Consider the following 15,342-nt stretch of genomic DNA (forward strand, 5'->3'; position numbering starts at 1 on the left):
TACTGTCCACTGTCTAGAATGTGTGTGTGTGTGTGTGAGTGTGTGTGAACATGTGGGAATGTGCTGTATGTCCATATCGATTGTGTTTGTGTAGCAAGTTTTGATTACATCCTGAATAATGTTGTTTCTGTGTAGGTACGACATCTGCATCCAAAAAAACAAGCCATGTGAAACTCTAGGTAACACACACACACACAAATGTGACAAACATCACTGACACGATGCATTACCTCACCTGTTCTTCTGCAATGTGCCATCACGACTGCATATATAACCCCATTGATTACCCTCTTCTTCAGTCTTCAGTCTTCTTCCATAAATGTAAAACGTTCTATGTTTCTAGTCTGCATATTTTATACCGGTTTGTATTCATAGGCTGTGTGTGTGTCTATGTGTGTGCCTGTGTGTGTGTGTGTGCCTGTGTGTGTGTGACAGGTCTGGCTCCTGTAGGAGGGATGTGTGAGCCAGAGAGGAGCTGCAGCATCAATGAGGACATCGGCCTGGGAACAGCCTTCACCATTGCTCATGAGATTGGACACACGTAAGAGACACACACAACAGTGCTTATATCACATAGACTGGGATTAAACTGCTTCTAGAGCACTTGCACGGAAGTCCAGTGTGTCAATCCTTTTGTGCTTCTGTCACACACGTTCTTGTTATGTTACACCATATTTCAGCATATACAACATACTGTACACAGATGATACAGCTGAGCTGTGTGAGGTGCTAGCAGCCTGTCATCAGTATAAGGGACCAAGGACTGAACTACCAACCTTTAACTTCAGTTTAGCAGAGATCATGCACATTAAACTACAAATAGAATTCCTTCTTTATCTGATTCTGAAACATGAAATGTTTGTGAGGTGTCTCGTATCCTTTGTTGGTGTCTGGTCCAGGCTCCACACCTCCATGACGGTTTATGTAATCTCTTAACGCCATGAGTCATTTCCATCAGAAGAGGTTGAGAATGTGTTAATAGTTGTGTAATTTCTTTCAGTCTCAGTGGAATTAGTTAATAATCGTTGGTCTGGTGCAGCACCTGGAGGGGGCTTTGTTTTTTATATCTGGCTCCTCCAGATGACACTGAAACTCTGTTAAGATATTTACCTGTTGCGGTTGACCTCTATTAACTAGTGCCAGCCTGTGTGTTAACTCTGAGTGAATTAACACATTCTTGGTGCACCCTGCTTGTCGGTGTAAACAAACAGACGTATTAGGACAGATGGTGGATCCATCAGGGTTCTGCCTTCCTAATGGTTAACACAGGTACTGTTAGGCACTCAGACAAATAGGACGTCTTCTGAACATGATTTGACAGTGTGAGTTAATGTCTGTATACACACACACACACACACTCTGTTTCTACAATCAGCAGCTGGTTTTAATTATCACAGAAATTGTTTTGACATCACAGTGCGGTATTAGATTGAATGCAGGCCTGTTTGCGGTGGACGGTACCCACATGAAAAGACGATGCAGAAATGAATCGGCAGTGGGATGAAAAGCTTTCAGAACATTTACATTTCATGTTCAAACACAGCTACTGTGAGTGTTACTGCTGTTCATGAATGCTCATGGAAAGCTCCTCTAACAGTGTGAGACTGTCTGGACTTTATATATATATTTACCATCATGTCATGGGTGACAACAAATATTCTGTAGAAGGGTCCGGCTTGGTCCCAGATTTGATGCCCAATAAAAAGCAGCAAGGTGCTACATTGTGCCGAAGCCTTCTGTCCACTGTCCTGCGAAGATTCTACCGAAACATGTGGTCAGAGATATTTGACATTTGCGACAGCTGCGGATGATAATCTTTCACGTGTCTGTTCTTTAGATCCCTCTCGGTTATCCACAGTGATGTTTTTTCCACTGTCTCCATCGCTGCTGCATGGATTATAACCCGTCCACATGGCCTCAAAGTGTTGTCACTGTATCATCATGGGCTTTAGGTTTGGGATGAACCATGACGGCATGGGGAACGCCTGTGGGCCCCGCAGCCAGGAGACCGCCAAGCTGATGGCCGACCACATCACCATGAAGACAAACCCGTTCATCTGGTCCGCCTGCAGCCGGGATTACATCACCAGCTTCCTGGAGTGAGTCAGCCTATCAGATATCAGTGACACCACAAATAATTTGGTAAAAACAGTTTGTTCAGGAAGAGAAGTTCTCTTGGAAGTTAGTGTAACATTTTTCATGGTCAGAGTCCACTTCCATTAATTTTTTTGTATCCTATATAAACAAAATATTCCCAGAACTGAAACATTTTCTTTTCTTCTGCTCGTGTGGTTCAGCTCAGGTATGGGCTCCTGTCTGAACAACGTCCCTCCAAAGCAGGAGTTTGTGTACCCCACCACAGCACCAGGCCAGGCTTACGACGCAGACGAGCAGTGCCGCTTCCAGTACGGCATCAGATCTCGACAATGTAAATATGCGGTCAGTTTTCAGCTTTTGCTTTACGTTTACCACATTTGTGATGTTAATTTGCAGTATAATTTTATTATTATTGTTAGGGGAATATATATGGAATATGGGAATATGTTTTTTAATGATGATGATAATAATAATAATAATAATAATAATAATTCATACTTAATGATGCTACACACTCTCAGGAATAAAATGGTCACCTAGCAACCCAACAACTCTTTATGTGTATTAGATGGAACCATAAACTGCATTTGGTTTAATTCCATTATAAATGGCATGTATGCAATGCAGTTTTCAAACATGTGCAAATAATAAGAAGAAGAATGCGAAAACAAAAAAACACTTGATCGAACAAAAATGATTAGGGTATAAACCTAGACATCACTTCCCCCCCTGGAACACTCCCGCCTCACTCGGACTGTATGCTTACAAACATGAACACTGACATGTGCCCAGATATCAGGTTTCTGAGCATTTATATCTTCCTGATATCGACACACAATTTTACCAGTACCTGTGTACAGGAAATATATATGATTCATTATTACTGTGGATTATTAGTGCCTATATATATTAAGTAGCTTCACTTTCATGGTCCTAGGCTAAATTCTTCTGATTTGTGCTCCTCTTCTTCTCCTTCTGTGATGTGAAACGTCCAGGCAGTGCCTTCACAGAATAGCATCCATTTTATTGCATGGTCAAGTTTTACAAGGCTTAGTTCAGAGTGAATGAACATCTGGAACAGCAACCTGCTTTATAGACTCATTATTATCAATACTATGTGGTAAGAGCACATGTACACAATAAAACATAACTCCATGTGTTATAGGCATCGCTGCAGAAGAAGAAGAGTGCATCTGCTCCTCTTAAGGAGGATAGCTGTGAAATGTTAACTCTGTTTTTACTCTTTTCTCTCTCTCTCTCTCTCTCTCTCTCTCTCTCTCTCTCTCTCTCACACACACACACACACACACACACACACACACACACACACAGGAAGTCTGCAGTGAACTTTGGTGCATGAGTAAGAGCAACCGTTGCATCACCAGCAGCATCCCTGCTGCAGAGGGAACCATCTGTCAGACCAACACCATAGAGAAAGGGGTAAATGCATGTCCTCACGCTGAATCATTTTTTGTTTGCATGACACCTTTTTCCAGCTGAACCATGCTCCTGCACTACAATACTGTGAGTACAAGTATGTGTCTTAAGTTTATTTGTGTGTATGTGCTGCAGTGGTGTTACAAGAGGATGTGTGTGGCGTACGGGACTCGTCCTGAGGGTGTGGATGGAGGCTGGGGTCTATGGTCGCCCTGGGAGGAATGTAGCAGGACTTGTGGAGGCGGAGTCTCTTCTTCTATCAGACACTGTGACAGCCCGAGGTACAAACGATAGCTGTGACCCATCATTATTGATCTCTTATCTGGTTATGGTTAGGTCAGGACATAAGGTAGACAGATTTACAGATTTATCAGCAGCTTATAGCAGCTGTGATGGCTGAATGGTTGAAGCATCAGCACTATATAAAGCCAGTAGACAGCAGTGAAGCCTGAATCTGTGCAAAGCTACTTAAATTTTGAATGGAATCACCCATTAACAGCAAAAATAATAACAGCTTAGTCCAGTGACCGTGGTGTCCTGATATGATTGTTTTGTTGTAGGCCAACCATCGGTGGAAAATATTGTTTGGGGGAGAGAAAACGATTCAGGTCCTGCAATATTGATGTAAGTATTGCTGTGCTGCATCGTTATTAACACACCATAACATCATGGATATTTTTTCATTTGTATTCTTTGTGTGGTTCGTACATGTTACAGGAGTGTCCTGCAGGCTCTCGGGATTTCCGGGAGATTCAGTGCTCTGGCTTTGATAGCGTTCCTTTCCGGGGAAAGTTTTACACCTGGAAGCCGTACAGAGGAGGTGAGTGAGTAATGTTGATCAGTCCTGTGATTGTGTGTGTGTGTGTAGTGCAAACAGTCCAGTGGACTGTGAGCCTACAGTTTGTTACTTGGACCTCCACAAAGTGGTCCACAGCAGCCATGATGTCAGAATGGTGACTACTAACCTCATTCTTCATCTTGGGGAACTGGTAGAAGCCCCCGGTTTAATCCTGGGTCTTAACTTCCTGGAGAAATCTCTCAGTTTCAGCATCAAAATTGGCAGACTGTACTTTGACCCTCTTGTTGATAACTGTGTAGACATGTCATTCTACCAAGATTATGTCATGGATCTTGTCAGGGGTTTCCTGTGGGGTGACCCTGACAAGCCCACTCATTCACTGCTCTTCTTCTTGAACTTCTTTGAAGCTGCTGACTCTGTCAGTCTGTCTGGCCTGCAGATGCAGTCTGTAGAGAGCCACGCATCCCACAATGCCTTGCATGAATTCCTCATTCCTGATGAGCACTAGACGCTGAACCTGGATGTGAAAGATAAATAGTTTCAACGACATAACTGCCTTTAATCTGGCCCTCCAATAACATAATGGCTTACAGAGACAGTTAGCCATCCAATTCCAACTTCAGGCAACAAGTGGTCCTTTCATCAAGTCAGCTGATTTTACAATGGAAATCCCTTGCAGCTGTTAAAATAGGATCGGTGCCATGCATAGTCTCTACCCCATGTTAAGGCCTGATCGCACATCCAGCCCCTTTTCTATCCTGTGCAGCTCTCTCTCTCATTTCACCTATCACATTTAGAGGAGACGGCTTCCTTTTCTTAGCCTTTCTTCTTGTTCTCTTGCTGTAAATCTGTCTCCTATACTTCACCATTATGCAATCTTTCTTTCTTGTCCTGCACAGAGAGAGAACAGAGACAGCCTTTCTCCCTCAAGCTCAGACAGCCAAGGACAGGTCATTAAAAAGGTCTCTCTTTAAGTTCCACATCACTGTTCTCAGTCCAACAGCCGTCACATTCAACCTTCACACTCCATGCAACACGCCCTGCTGCAAACCATGATTGCCCTGCCAAAGCTAGGCACCCTGGGAATTGTAGTTTTCCGTGGTCTGACCACTTTATTGTCTGCAAGCATTGCCAGTACATACTGTACCTGCTTCAGCAATGCCAGCACAAACGAACACAGCCCAGCATGATGTCAACAGTCACTCAAACACTGAGGCTGCTGCCAGACTTCACTGGTGATGAAGGATATATAGCACTTGGCAGGAGAAGACATTTAGCAATAAGTTGTGTCTTCATATTTAGGTATGTTTGCATGTTCCTACCACAGGGTCTCCTCACCTAAATCAGCTGTGACTGTGGAGACTGATGAGTTTATGGCCCAATCTAGAACACACTCCCCAGCAGCAGTGACATCATCTTCCACTGAGCTCCTTTGTCTTCTTTGAGGTAGAAGTGTGAGAGTGCCAATTCAGGTGTGTAGTCCTGCTGAGTTGGTGGTGAAGTGGTTAGCAGGGTTGCCTCACTTCTTGGTAAGATCTGGCTGGGTCCTTTCTGTGTGGAGTTTGCATGTTCTTCCGTCTTTGGGTACTTCCTCATTCCAAAGACATGCATGAGAGCGTAACTGGACGTCGGTGAGAGTGTGAGCATTAGCCCTGCAATAGACTGGCAGCCTGTCCAGGGTGTACCTCTTACCCATTGACAGCTGGGAAAGGTTCCAGCCCCCTTGTGACCTTGTACTACAGAACGAAGTGGATGATTGGATGGAAATTGAAATACATGCTTCTGGACTGCAGCCATCACACTGTTGTACTTGGCGGAAATGTTGTCCTGGTGGAAGAGTGCTCCTCTTGTCAGCCTCACATGTTGAATCACTTTGATTTTCTCCTGAAATTAATGTATAAGGCCTCCTGTAGTATTAGTGTGACTATTTTCCAGATAATCCACCAGCAACACAACCTTGAAGGTGAGGTCCCAAGTCTTGTCTATGGTTACGCATTCCTGGAGAACACACTTTCTGCCTCAGTATTGGCTGATCGAATCTGGCTCTCATCAGGCCCAAGGCGTTTCAGGAGGCAGCAAATAAAACTGGTTTTGTTTCATGTATGCAGGGACTTGTCCTTGGGAGATTCACAGCTCTGTTGTGTTATTTGTCAGAATTATGACTGGTCCTCCAGAATCTCCCTGCCGTGTTTGAATTCAGCAGCCCACCTCTTCAAGAAGGATCAACCTATCCTACCGTTACCACCATGTCCTCTATGGCTGCTAATCTGAGAGCTGATGACTCCATGAGGGCCAATGTGGTCCATTTTTTACCATCAACTTTCATTTTACAACTACCTAAAACAGAATCACCACAAAAGCTGAACTACCTGTTCATGTAATGAAATATTCTACGCACCATTCACCCTTTTATTTATGAATGGCACTGATTAAAACAGACTTTGGTTATGTTTCATGTATTCACTGACTTAGTATTCAGCAGTCGATGCAGTGGCATAATTACATTCAGCTGCTTGTTCTCTGGTTGTCAGCACAGAAAAACATTTCCTTCTCCCCTGCAGACTCTGTCGAGCTGTACCCCTCTAAGGACATGACGCATTCAGCAGCACATGTGCAAAAAGACCTGCAACCAGTCACACTCCTCATACCACATGCTATTACAGATTGTGTTGCAGTGTTGAAATAACATTCAACACTCATAAACAAATTTGATTACAGCGTCTTTATCCGCATGTTCACATGTCATCTTTTTCATAACATTGACAGATATGATGATGCTACTCGTTTTGTGTGTGTGACCAGGTGGGGTGAAGCCCTGCTCTCTGAACTGCCTGGCAGAAGGATACAACTTCTACACAGAGCGTGCTCCGGCTGTGGTGGACGGCACGCCATGCAGAGACGACTCTCTGGATGTGTGTGTGAACGGGGAGTGCAAGGTGAGGATTTTAAACGTGTGTTTGTTTCTACACATCCATGCATGTGTTCGACTGAAATACAAGCTGTGAGGAGACGGTTTACACTAAAGACTCTCTTCATCTAAGATAATATTGTTTATACTCGCTGAAGGCTCTGGACAGCCGCCGATGTCTGGTTTACACACCGACTGCTGACGACCGTCACAGTCAGCTGCTCAGATGAAAAACTGCCTTCACTTTGGCAGCAGTCTTAGATTCCCATTACCGATGCTTTGTCTTAATACCAGCTGTTAATGAAAACACAACATAGAACTGCTGTTTATTTTGGAGCTCAGACCACCTGGAGCTCCAGCACGTCCCTGGAACTCATTTGACACCCACATTGCTCATTTGTGGGAGAATGTAGACAAAAGAAACTCTTAATGGTAATGCCGTGGAGCTTGGAGGCAGTTGCTGCTGAATCACAGTCTGTTTATTTTGGATGTAGCTCTGCTTTGAAGCTGTGGATGTCGAGGAAAAATGAACATCAGGATGTGCAGCTTGTTTAGCAGTTGCCTGCAGTTTGTTTTAGCTTACCCACCACAGTGTGAGTTTTTAGACTGCAGAGCTGGATTTCATGGGCTCATCCAAAAAGACAGACTTGTTGTTTATCAACACCCCCTCTCCTTTCTCTCCTCCTCCTCCCCTCCTCCTCTGTTTCTCTGTACTCTGTTCTGCACTGTAGGAACTCAGTGACCCTCCAGCTCAGCTGTTAGTCTGTCTGCACTGCAGGCTGGCTTTCATTCACTGCTCTCCTATTATCTCCCGCTCTCTCTTTTCTTCCTCTCTGACTCTCTACTCTCCTCTCTCACTATGTCCTGCCTTTTTCACCCTTACTTTTCTCTTTCTTGCAATAAATCTTTCTCCACTCTTCTCTCTACCTTTCCTCTTATGTATTTTATGTACACATAAAACTTCCTACAGAGAAATCTCTATTTCATATTTGCAGCCTAATGCTTATTTTGGTTCCAAAGGAGAAGAAGGAACAGATGATCCAGTTAAACATAACATGATCACTTTTTCTCTGGAGTGTACAACACAATTAGTAACACCTGTTCTTTCAAGTATAATGAAGCAGGTAAATACAGGCTTTGCTCTCACGAGGATTTCACCTGATAATCTGCCTCTGTTTAGAAGAAGAACATCTGTTGGATAATTGTGACTGCAGAAATATCTGCGTAATCAGTCAAAGAATTGAACTTTACATGCATGTAGCAAGGGCTGCATAACTCATCTGCAGACTCATCAATCAGCCCTGTTTTCATTCAAAGGTGATTAATCAACATTCATGCATCATCTGTTGTTTTCAGTTTTTTCCCATAAAAAAAAGACAAATTTAATAAGTATTAATGTTTTATGATAACGATTATATTCACCGTATTTGTTTAAAAAAATCTACAGATAATACAGAGTGATTATACATTACTTGATTTAAGAGTGGCCAGCTGGACAAAGGTTAAATTTACTGAAATATATTACAAAGAATGTGACAGTGTGGACTCCTCCCTGATTGGCTAATCACCTTGGATTGATTTTGTTTTAAAGATTGAATCAAATAATTGAGTGAAATGAATTTAGGCCTTGAGCTCTGGGATCCATATCATCTTAAACTTTTATAATTCACCGCTGCTCATGTTACACTGCCACCAGGTGAATCACTGCTTCAGCTCTTGGTTTCGTTTTGAACTCTGATCCAATCACTGTAAAAGTAATAATAAACTTAAGCCTTATTATCCCTCCGTACAATAAGCAACTGCCAGATGAAAAAAATGGGAATAAGCGCAGTTGCTATTCATTTTGTACACTTTTGTTTAGGTTTGGTTCACTGTTTAAAAGTTTGAGTAAAACCACCTGCTTCGCTCATCATGAGCTTTATTTATGTCGACAGCTTTGAGTTTAGCAACCTAAGAGCATTATGTCTGCGCAGGATCAGAAAACACATCTGTACTTACCATCTGATATTTCTGTGTTGTGAAAAAGTGGTCTGGAAGACATTAGGAGGTAATCCCTCAGCCTGGCCTCTGACACCTCTCCACTTACTAAGCTGTGCCCCTTCACCCATGACCCCAAGTGACCCCTGTCACTCATTCATTTCTCTCTTCCCGCAGCACGTGGGTTGCGATCGCATCCTCGGCTCAGATGTACGTGAGGACCGCTGCCGGATCTGTGGGGGTGATGGGAGCAGCTGTGTCTCTGTGGAGGGACTCTTCAATGACTCGCTGCCTGAAGGAGGTAGAAATCACTCCAGAGCTCGTTTTCTCTGTGTTTGTAGATTGTGATCTCTCCTGACTTCATTAGCAGTGGGTTTACTTTCTAAATTGTCCTGCAGTTTCTTGAGAATCTGTTCTCCTGCAAGTGTGTACACTTTCAAGATAGTGTGCCAGTGGAATACCCCAGACAGGTGAGAGTTGATGCAGTCCAGGTTCAAAGTTGGCACTACAGACAGTCACTTGGCGACATCAAGCAGTTTTACCACCAGGGATGAAATTTAATTTCTAGTCAATCAAATCCTGGATCACCCTCTTTAGGCATTAAACGTTTGAATAGCCAGTCGGGAAGATATAGTTCTGTATCATCTGCATATAAATAAAACAATTAAGTTGCGTGATACCACCTGAGATCAAGTCCACACAGCAACAAGTCACTTTAAGTTCTCTAACTCCATGCTAGACATAAATATACACATATACATACCATATACTGTATGTATATATATATATCCACTAGCCACCCAAGGACACGTGGCAGACAGATTTAGGTGAGGTCCAGCCAGTGTGGCTTGAGGTCCCACAGCCTGTCAAATCTATTTTAAGGGACTTTCTCCCCACAATACCAACTCCAGAGTCTCTCACCCAACTGTGAACACCACTCACCCCCTCCCAGGATTCCTCAGAGCAGACACGCCCTGAGCACGCGGCTGGTCTCTGAACCACAGCTCTAACCAGGCCAGTCTGTCATCCCCAGCTGAGGTCTCAACTACCCTCAAAATATCTGACACGATCATTGATCTATTAGTATAAAGACAGATTTAAGGAAAACCTGCACAACCAGACAATCATTCAGCACTTTCTCATATTATAGGCCAAAGATCTGTTTTTACTGGATACTTTGCTCTTTACTGCTCTTTACTTTAAGTTGTAGATGTCTACATAGCTCCAAGGACACCCTAATGTAAATTTTGACACTGCAGGTACTTCTGCTGCTGTGTTCTAAGGTCTTGTGGAAAAACCTTTCCAAACAATCCTCAGTACTTATTTACAGAGAATCAGTGATGTCAGCAGGATGAGGTGCACAGATACTAAACATCTATGCACTGCTGGACCACCAGCTTTGGAGCAGTTTCCTTCCTCGTGCTGAATTCATTTACCATGCTCCACCTGTAAATAGTATTATTTTTATAACTTTAATGTAGACAATAATGTCTACACATAGTGTATCATTTTCCACAGGCTTTGTTGCCAATAGAAAAAACTGAGTTCAGTTGAGTTTTAACTTTCCTTGACCCGTGAAAGTCTAAACTTGGTCTCATCTACAGCACAGTATGTTCTCATCTCTCAACTCAAACTCCAGGCATCTGACTGACAGCCTATTCTGGTCACAGGCAGATTTATGGCTGGCAGAAACACTCAGTCATGTCTACAGCAAGCTTTTGATTTCTCCAAACTCTTAAAGGCTTCAGCCAACATTTCTCCTCTCTGCCTCAGCAGTTTAAAGGTTCCCTGTGGAGTTTTTGACCTCTAATAGCTCTGTGGAGCCATTTGTCTAAGTGCTGGGTCACTGTTTTGATTAGGGTACACTAATGCATAGTACAGCATTGTTGCACTGCCCACTGATCTGCAGGTGGAGGTGCTATAAACAGTGTGTCTGCAAAGGCTGCAAGCTAGTAAACGTGGCCATATAAACGGTGCAGGTGTCAGCTGGTTCACGAGAAAGGAAAAGTGAATAAAAGCAAATCAAAGCCTTTCAGATTTATCTCTACTTCAGCCTTTCAGTGCATGTTTTATGTTCCAGAGATAAATTCAAACTATTGCATTGTGAAACATGAAAAAAATGACATCAAACCTCATTCTGTTAATCTTTGCTCGGCCCTCAATATGGGGGTGTGAGGTGTGAATGATTTTTTCTTATTTCTACGCCAAACACAGTTTCTATCTTATAAAACATTTTTACACTTTTTACAAGATGTAGTTTTGATTTTATCAGGAGGTAAAGTTCAGACTTGCGTGGCAGTAAGCATGTTCACTCTTATGGTCATCTCTGGATCCAGCCCACAACCTCAGTCAGTCGCTCCCCTTAGAGCTCCAGAGGTCACACAATCCAAGCGTCACTGGAAGGAATTATTTTATCCTTCCATTTTTTCATTCCTTCTTACTCTGGTGAGCTGAAGTTATTTACAGGGCTGCTTGGCTGGACAGCAGAGCGGAGCTGAGAAAAGCAGAGCAAGTCTGGGTGGAGGTGAGATGAGCATTAAAAAGAAAGGGGACAAGAGACCAAAACAGATGGAGGGGGGAATGGAGAGAAAAGGAGAGGAGAGGAGAGGCCTGCTCTTGGCATAGTTCTTGCTATAGAGTGAGGAGCCGAGCGGAGCAGCCGAGGACAGCTGCCCAAGAATGCAGCTGGAATCCGAAGCCTCTGCTTAGTCCATTGGTGTCCCACAGAGCTAAACACTACTTATGCATCTCTCCCCTGATCCTCAGTGAATAACCCTCCTTCGCCTTGCTTTAATTTTTGACTTTGTGTGGGTCTGTGCGTGTCTCAGGTTATGAGGAGGTGGTCAGAATTCCTAAAGGATCAGTGTTCATCCACATACAAGAGCTCAACATCTCCCTCAACTACCTTGGTAAGACTACACTCAAGCACTTTTAACTGCATTCAGTAGTAAACCACAAAGCTGCTACCAACACTGCTAACAGGGAGAGTTCTATAATCTTTCCTTTTACTCCTTCCTTTGTGTCCCAGTACTGAAGAGTAAAAGTGATCAGTATTTTATCAATGGGAAGCTGACCATTGACACACCGCGCAGGTTTAATGCAGCCGGCACCAACTTCCACTACCGACGGCCCACTGACGGACCAGAAACTCTTGAAGCTCTGGGGCCAACAAATATGAGCCTTATTGTTATGGTAAGGATAGAAGGACATAAACCTACAAGAGCTCCTCCTAAGAAGATTATTGCTTGTTATTTGGCAATAGCAGATGAGTGAATCAAGCCATATTTGGTAAAAGGGTGAGAGGATGGTGTTAAATATGTGCATGTTGTGCGTAAAGGTGCTGGTGAGGGAGGAGAACCCAAGGATCCACTATCGCTTCAATCCCCCGCTCAACAAGGATCCTCTGAGCGGCTTTGCCTGGCACTACACTTCTTGGTCACGCTGCTCAGCTTTGTGTGCTGGAGGTAAAAAAAGCACTAACAAACTGTCTTGCACTCATAAATTCAGTAGATATAATCAGTAGATATCTTATCTGCAAAAACCCATATACATATTTGATTAGTGTAATTTGTAAGGAGTGAATTAAGGTCACAAAGCCATTTCGTCTCCTCTTCTTGTTGATCTCATTGTTTTTCTCATACAAACACACACACACACACACACAAATCCCTGTAGAATAGCACTGAGTGAAGCCTCCATGGGAGGGAAGTCCATGTTGCAGCTAGAGGCATTTGAACAGGCTCCAAGTCTTTGAAAATATCACACATAGCCAATCTGCCTTTTCCTCTATGGCCCTTTGTGAGTTAATGATCCATGTTCCTTTACCTGATAAGAACTTGTTTTCCTCTGATAAAATAAATTCTTGCTAAAGGGTAGGATGTGAATGCGGCACATAAATATTTTGCAAGAGAGGCTTAATTTATGTGAATGTTGCTTTTCATTATTAAATCCATTGTTTGGCTTAAAGAATAAAGAAAGTGTCCAGCCTCACTGTAACTGTACTGTAAACAGTAGGTCTTGGTGTTTTTTATTGCGTTATCTGCAGGTGACTTGGCACTGCCTGTTAGAGGCAAGTTTGATGCCAACAGGGCATCCAAATATAAACACTTTCACCTTGATTGTTCATTCTAGCAGTGTGTCATCTCCATGTGTTAAGATCCCTCTCTGTGTCCCTTTGTGTTGTGTTGTTTCACTTGTGGTCAGGTGTGCAAATCCAGCAGGTGGTGTGTAAGAAGCAGACAGATCATTCTATTGTCTACAACCACTTCTGCGACAAAAAGAACAAACCAAAAGAGAAAAGGCGACCCTGCAATACTGAGCCGTGCTCCCCAACGTGAGTGGTCTCTCTTCATAATTTAGCATTTTACACCCAACTTACACCATCCAGCTGTACTGACTACCTCCAGATATAGACAGAAAGTAAAGCATGCACACAGGTACTGGGTCTGACAACAGGCGCCAGTACACTGCTTACTCAAAGCTGCATTGTTGGCCAGCAGGGGGCAATCTCACACAACGAGTTGTGGTTTCAGTTCAGGTCTTCCTCATTCGAGCATATTGAATGCTTTTGTTAATTATCATCGCATTCAGAGATGGACAATACAGCAAGATATGCTTTAGAAAACTGAGAAGCTACTGTATGCATGTGTGTATTGTCTCTCTATCACGCAACATAAATGAGGACATAAACAACAAGCTAAGAGTTGATCTCTGCTTCTAGCTGGTGGACAGGGGAGTGGTCGGAGTGCAGTCGCAGCTGTAATGGTGGCCTGCGGACTCGGGATGTGTTTTGTAAAAGGAGGATCTCTGCAACAGAAGAAAAGGTCTTGGACGACTCGGCCTGCTCCCCCCTTCGCCCTTCACTCACAGAGCCCTGCAGCAACCACAGCTGCCCACCTGAATGGCTGGCCCTGGACTGGTCTGAGGTGGGTAGATGACATGAGTTTTCCCATCATGCACTTGCTTCAGCAATGTTTTTTTGGTCTATTCGTGTCTTATTTTGAACCAGTTTTGTACAAAATTCCTCTCAGATGAAGCAATAGTTTCTTTTCCAGTTGAACCTAAGAACCCAGACATCTGCCAGCAGAAAGTACCTTAACTATGGAATACACAACAGACACAGAGGCCCAGCGCACGCAAACACATCCCACTGAACATGTTGTTTCAGTCATGAATACACATTTTTAAAAGTCAGTGTAGCTTTTTGTTAACTTTCCTTCACCTTGTTCCTGGTGCTAACTTAGTCCACCTTTCAGGATGGATTGAAACCAAATTAAAAGGTGTCAGAAGTGCGCTGTTTCTTCTCTGACATCTTGTGTAATGTAGTGATGGCACACGTGTGAGAGGAATTATGTCCAGCTGTTTTACAGGAACTCAACTGGCTCTTAATTTGTGTCTTATACAGCTGCTGCCCTCTACTGAGGGGTTTAGAAAGAAGGTTTATTTTTGCATGCTCATGACCGCAGTGAACCCCTGCTGCACCCTCCCATCACCTCCATTCCCCTACCTTCCAGGCTGTGATGTTATCCATATTTTCTTCTTTTTCCTTCGCCTTCGACTCTGTCCACAGTGCACACCCAGCTGCGGTCCTGGCTACAGGCATCGTGTGGTCTTGTGTAAGAGCGGGGAGAGTGGTGACACACTGCCAGAGTCCAAGTGCCCCAAACAAGGCCGGCCCACCTCTAGGGTGCGCTGTAACCTGCAGCGCTGTCCTCCCCCTCAGTGGGTGACAGGTCCCTGGGGAGAGGTAAGACACCAAAGTTGTTCTTAGCCCTGGTTTTGAGAGAAAATGAGTAATTTTGCTGAAAAACTGTTCAAAATGTGCTTGCATTAGTATTACTGTGTAGTCTTTTCTGGCGTGTTCTTCCTAAAATGTTTCACTGTGTCATTTCACTGTGTTATCGTCAGCACCTTACTTATTACTTATGTTTGCTTCTGTGCTTCAGTGTTCTGCTAAGTGCGGTCTGGGTCAGGAGATGCGCTCTGTGCAGTGTCTCACCCACACCGGCCAGCCATCCAACGAGTGTCTGGACCATCAGCGGCCTGCAGCCATGCAACAGTGCAAGAGCAAATGTGACCTCAGTCTGCCCATCAGTACAGACAACCCTGAAGGTCAGAGGTCAAA

General features: G+C 43.7%; 1 protein-coding gene across 1 annotated transcript in view; it reads left to right on the forward strand.

Moving 5' to 3' along the window:
- Positions 1-15,342, forward strand: part of adamts10 (ADAM metallopeptidase with thrombospondin type 1 motif, 10) — a 32,816-nt gene that overhangs the window by 14,475 nt on the left and 2,999 nt on the right. The window contains exons 9-25 of the mRNA XM_028404738.1: positions 136-179; positions 436-541; positions 1,953-2,099; positions 2,298-2,439; positions 3,430-3,537; positions 3,670-3,815; positions 4,095-4,158; positions 4,252-4,354; positions 7,136-7,269; positions 9,396-9,519; positions 12,047-12,127; positions 12,247-12,410; positions 12,556-12,682; positions 13,422-13,551; positions 13,939-14,143; positions 14,788-14,964; positions 15,164-15,329. Of these exons, the coding sequence (XP_028260539.1) occupies positions 136-179; positions 436-541; positions 1,953-2,099; positions 2,298-2,439; positions 3,430-3,537; positions 3,670-3,815; positions 4,095-4,158; positions 4,252-4,354; positions 7,136-7,269; positions 9,396-9,519; positions 12,047-12,127; positions 12,247-12,410; positions 12,556-12,682; positions 13,422-13,551; positions 13,939-14,143; positions 14,788-14,964; positions 15,164-15,329 (2,168 nt within the window). The remainder of the gene's footprint in view (positions 1-135; positions 180-435; positions 542-1,952; positions 2,100-2,297; positions 2,440-3,429; positions 3,538-3,669; positions 3,816-4,094; positions 4,159-4,251; positions 4,355-7,135; positions 7,270-9,395; positions 9,520-12,046; positions 12,128-12,246; positions 12,411-12,555; positions 12,683-13,421; positions 13,552-13,938; positions 14,144-14,787; positions 14,965-15,163; positions 15,330-15,342) is intronic.

This window comes from Parambassis ranga, chromosome 4 (genome assembly GCF_900634625.1).
Source record: "Parambassis ranga chromosome 4, fParRan2.1, whole genome shotgun sequence".
NCBI classification, from domain to species: Eukaryota; Metazoa; Chordata; class Actinopteri; family Ambassidae; genus Parambassis; species Parambassis ranga.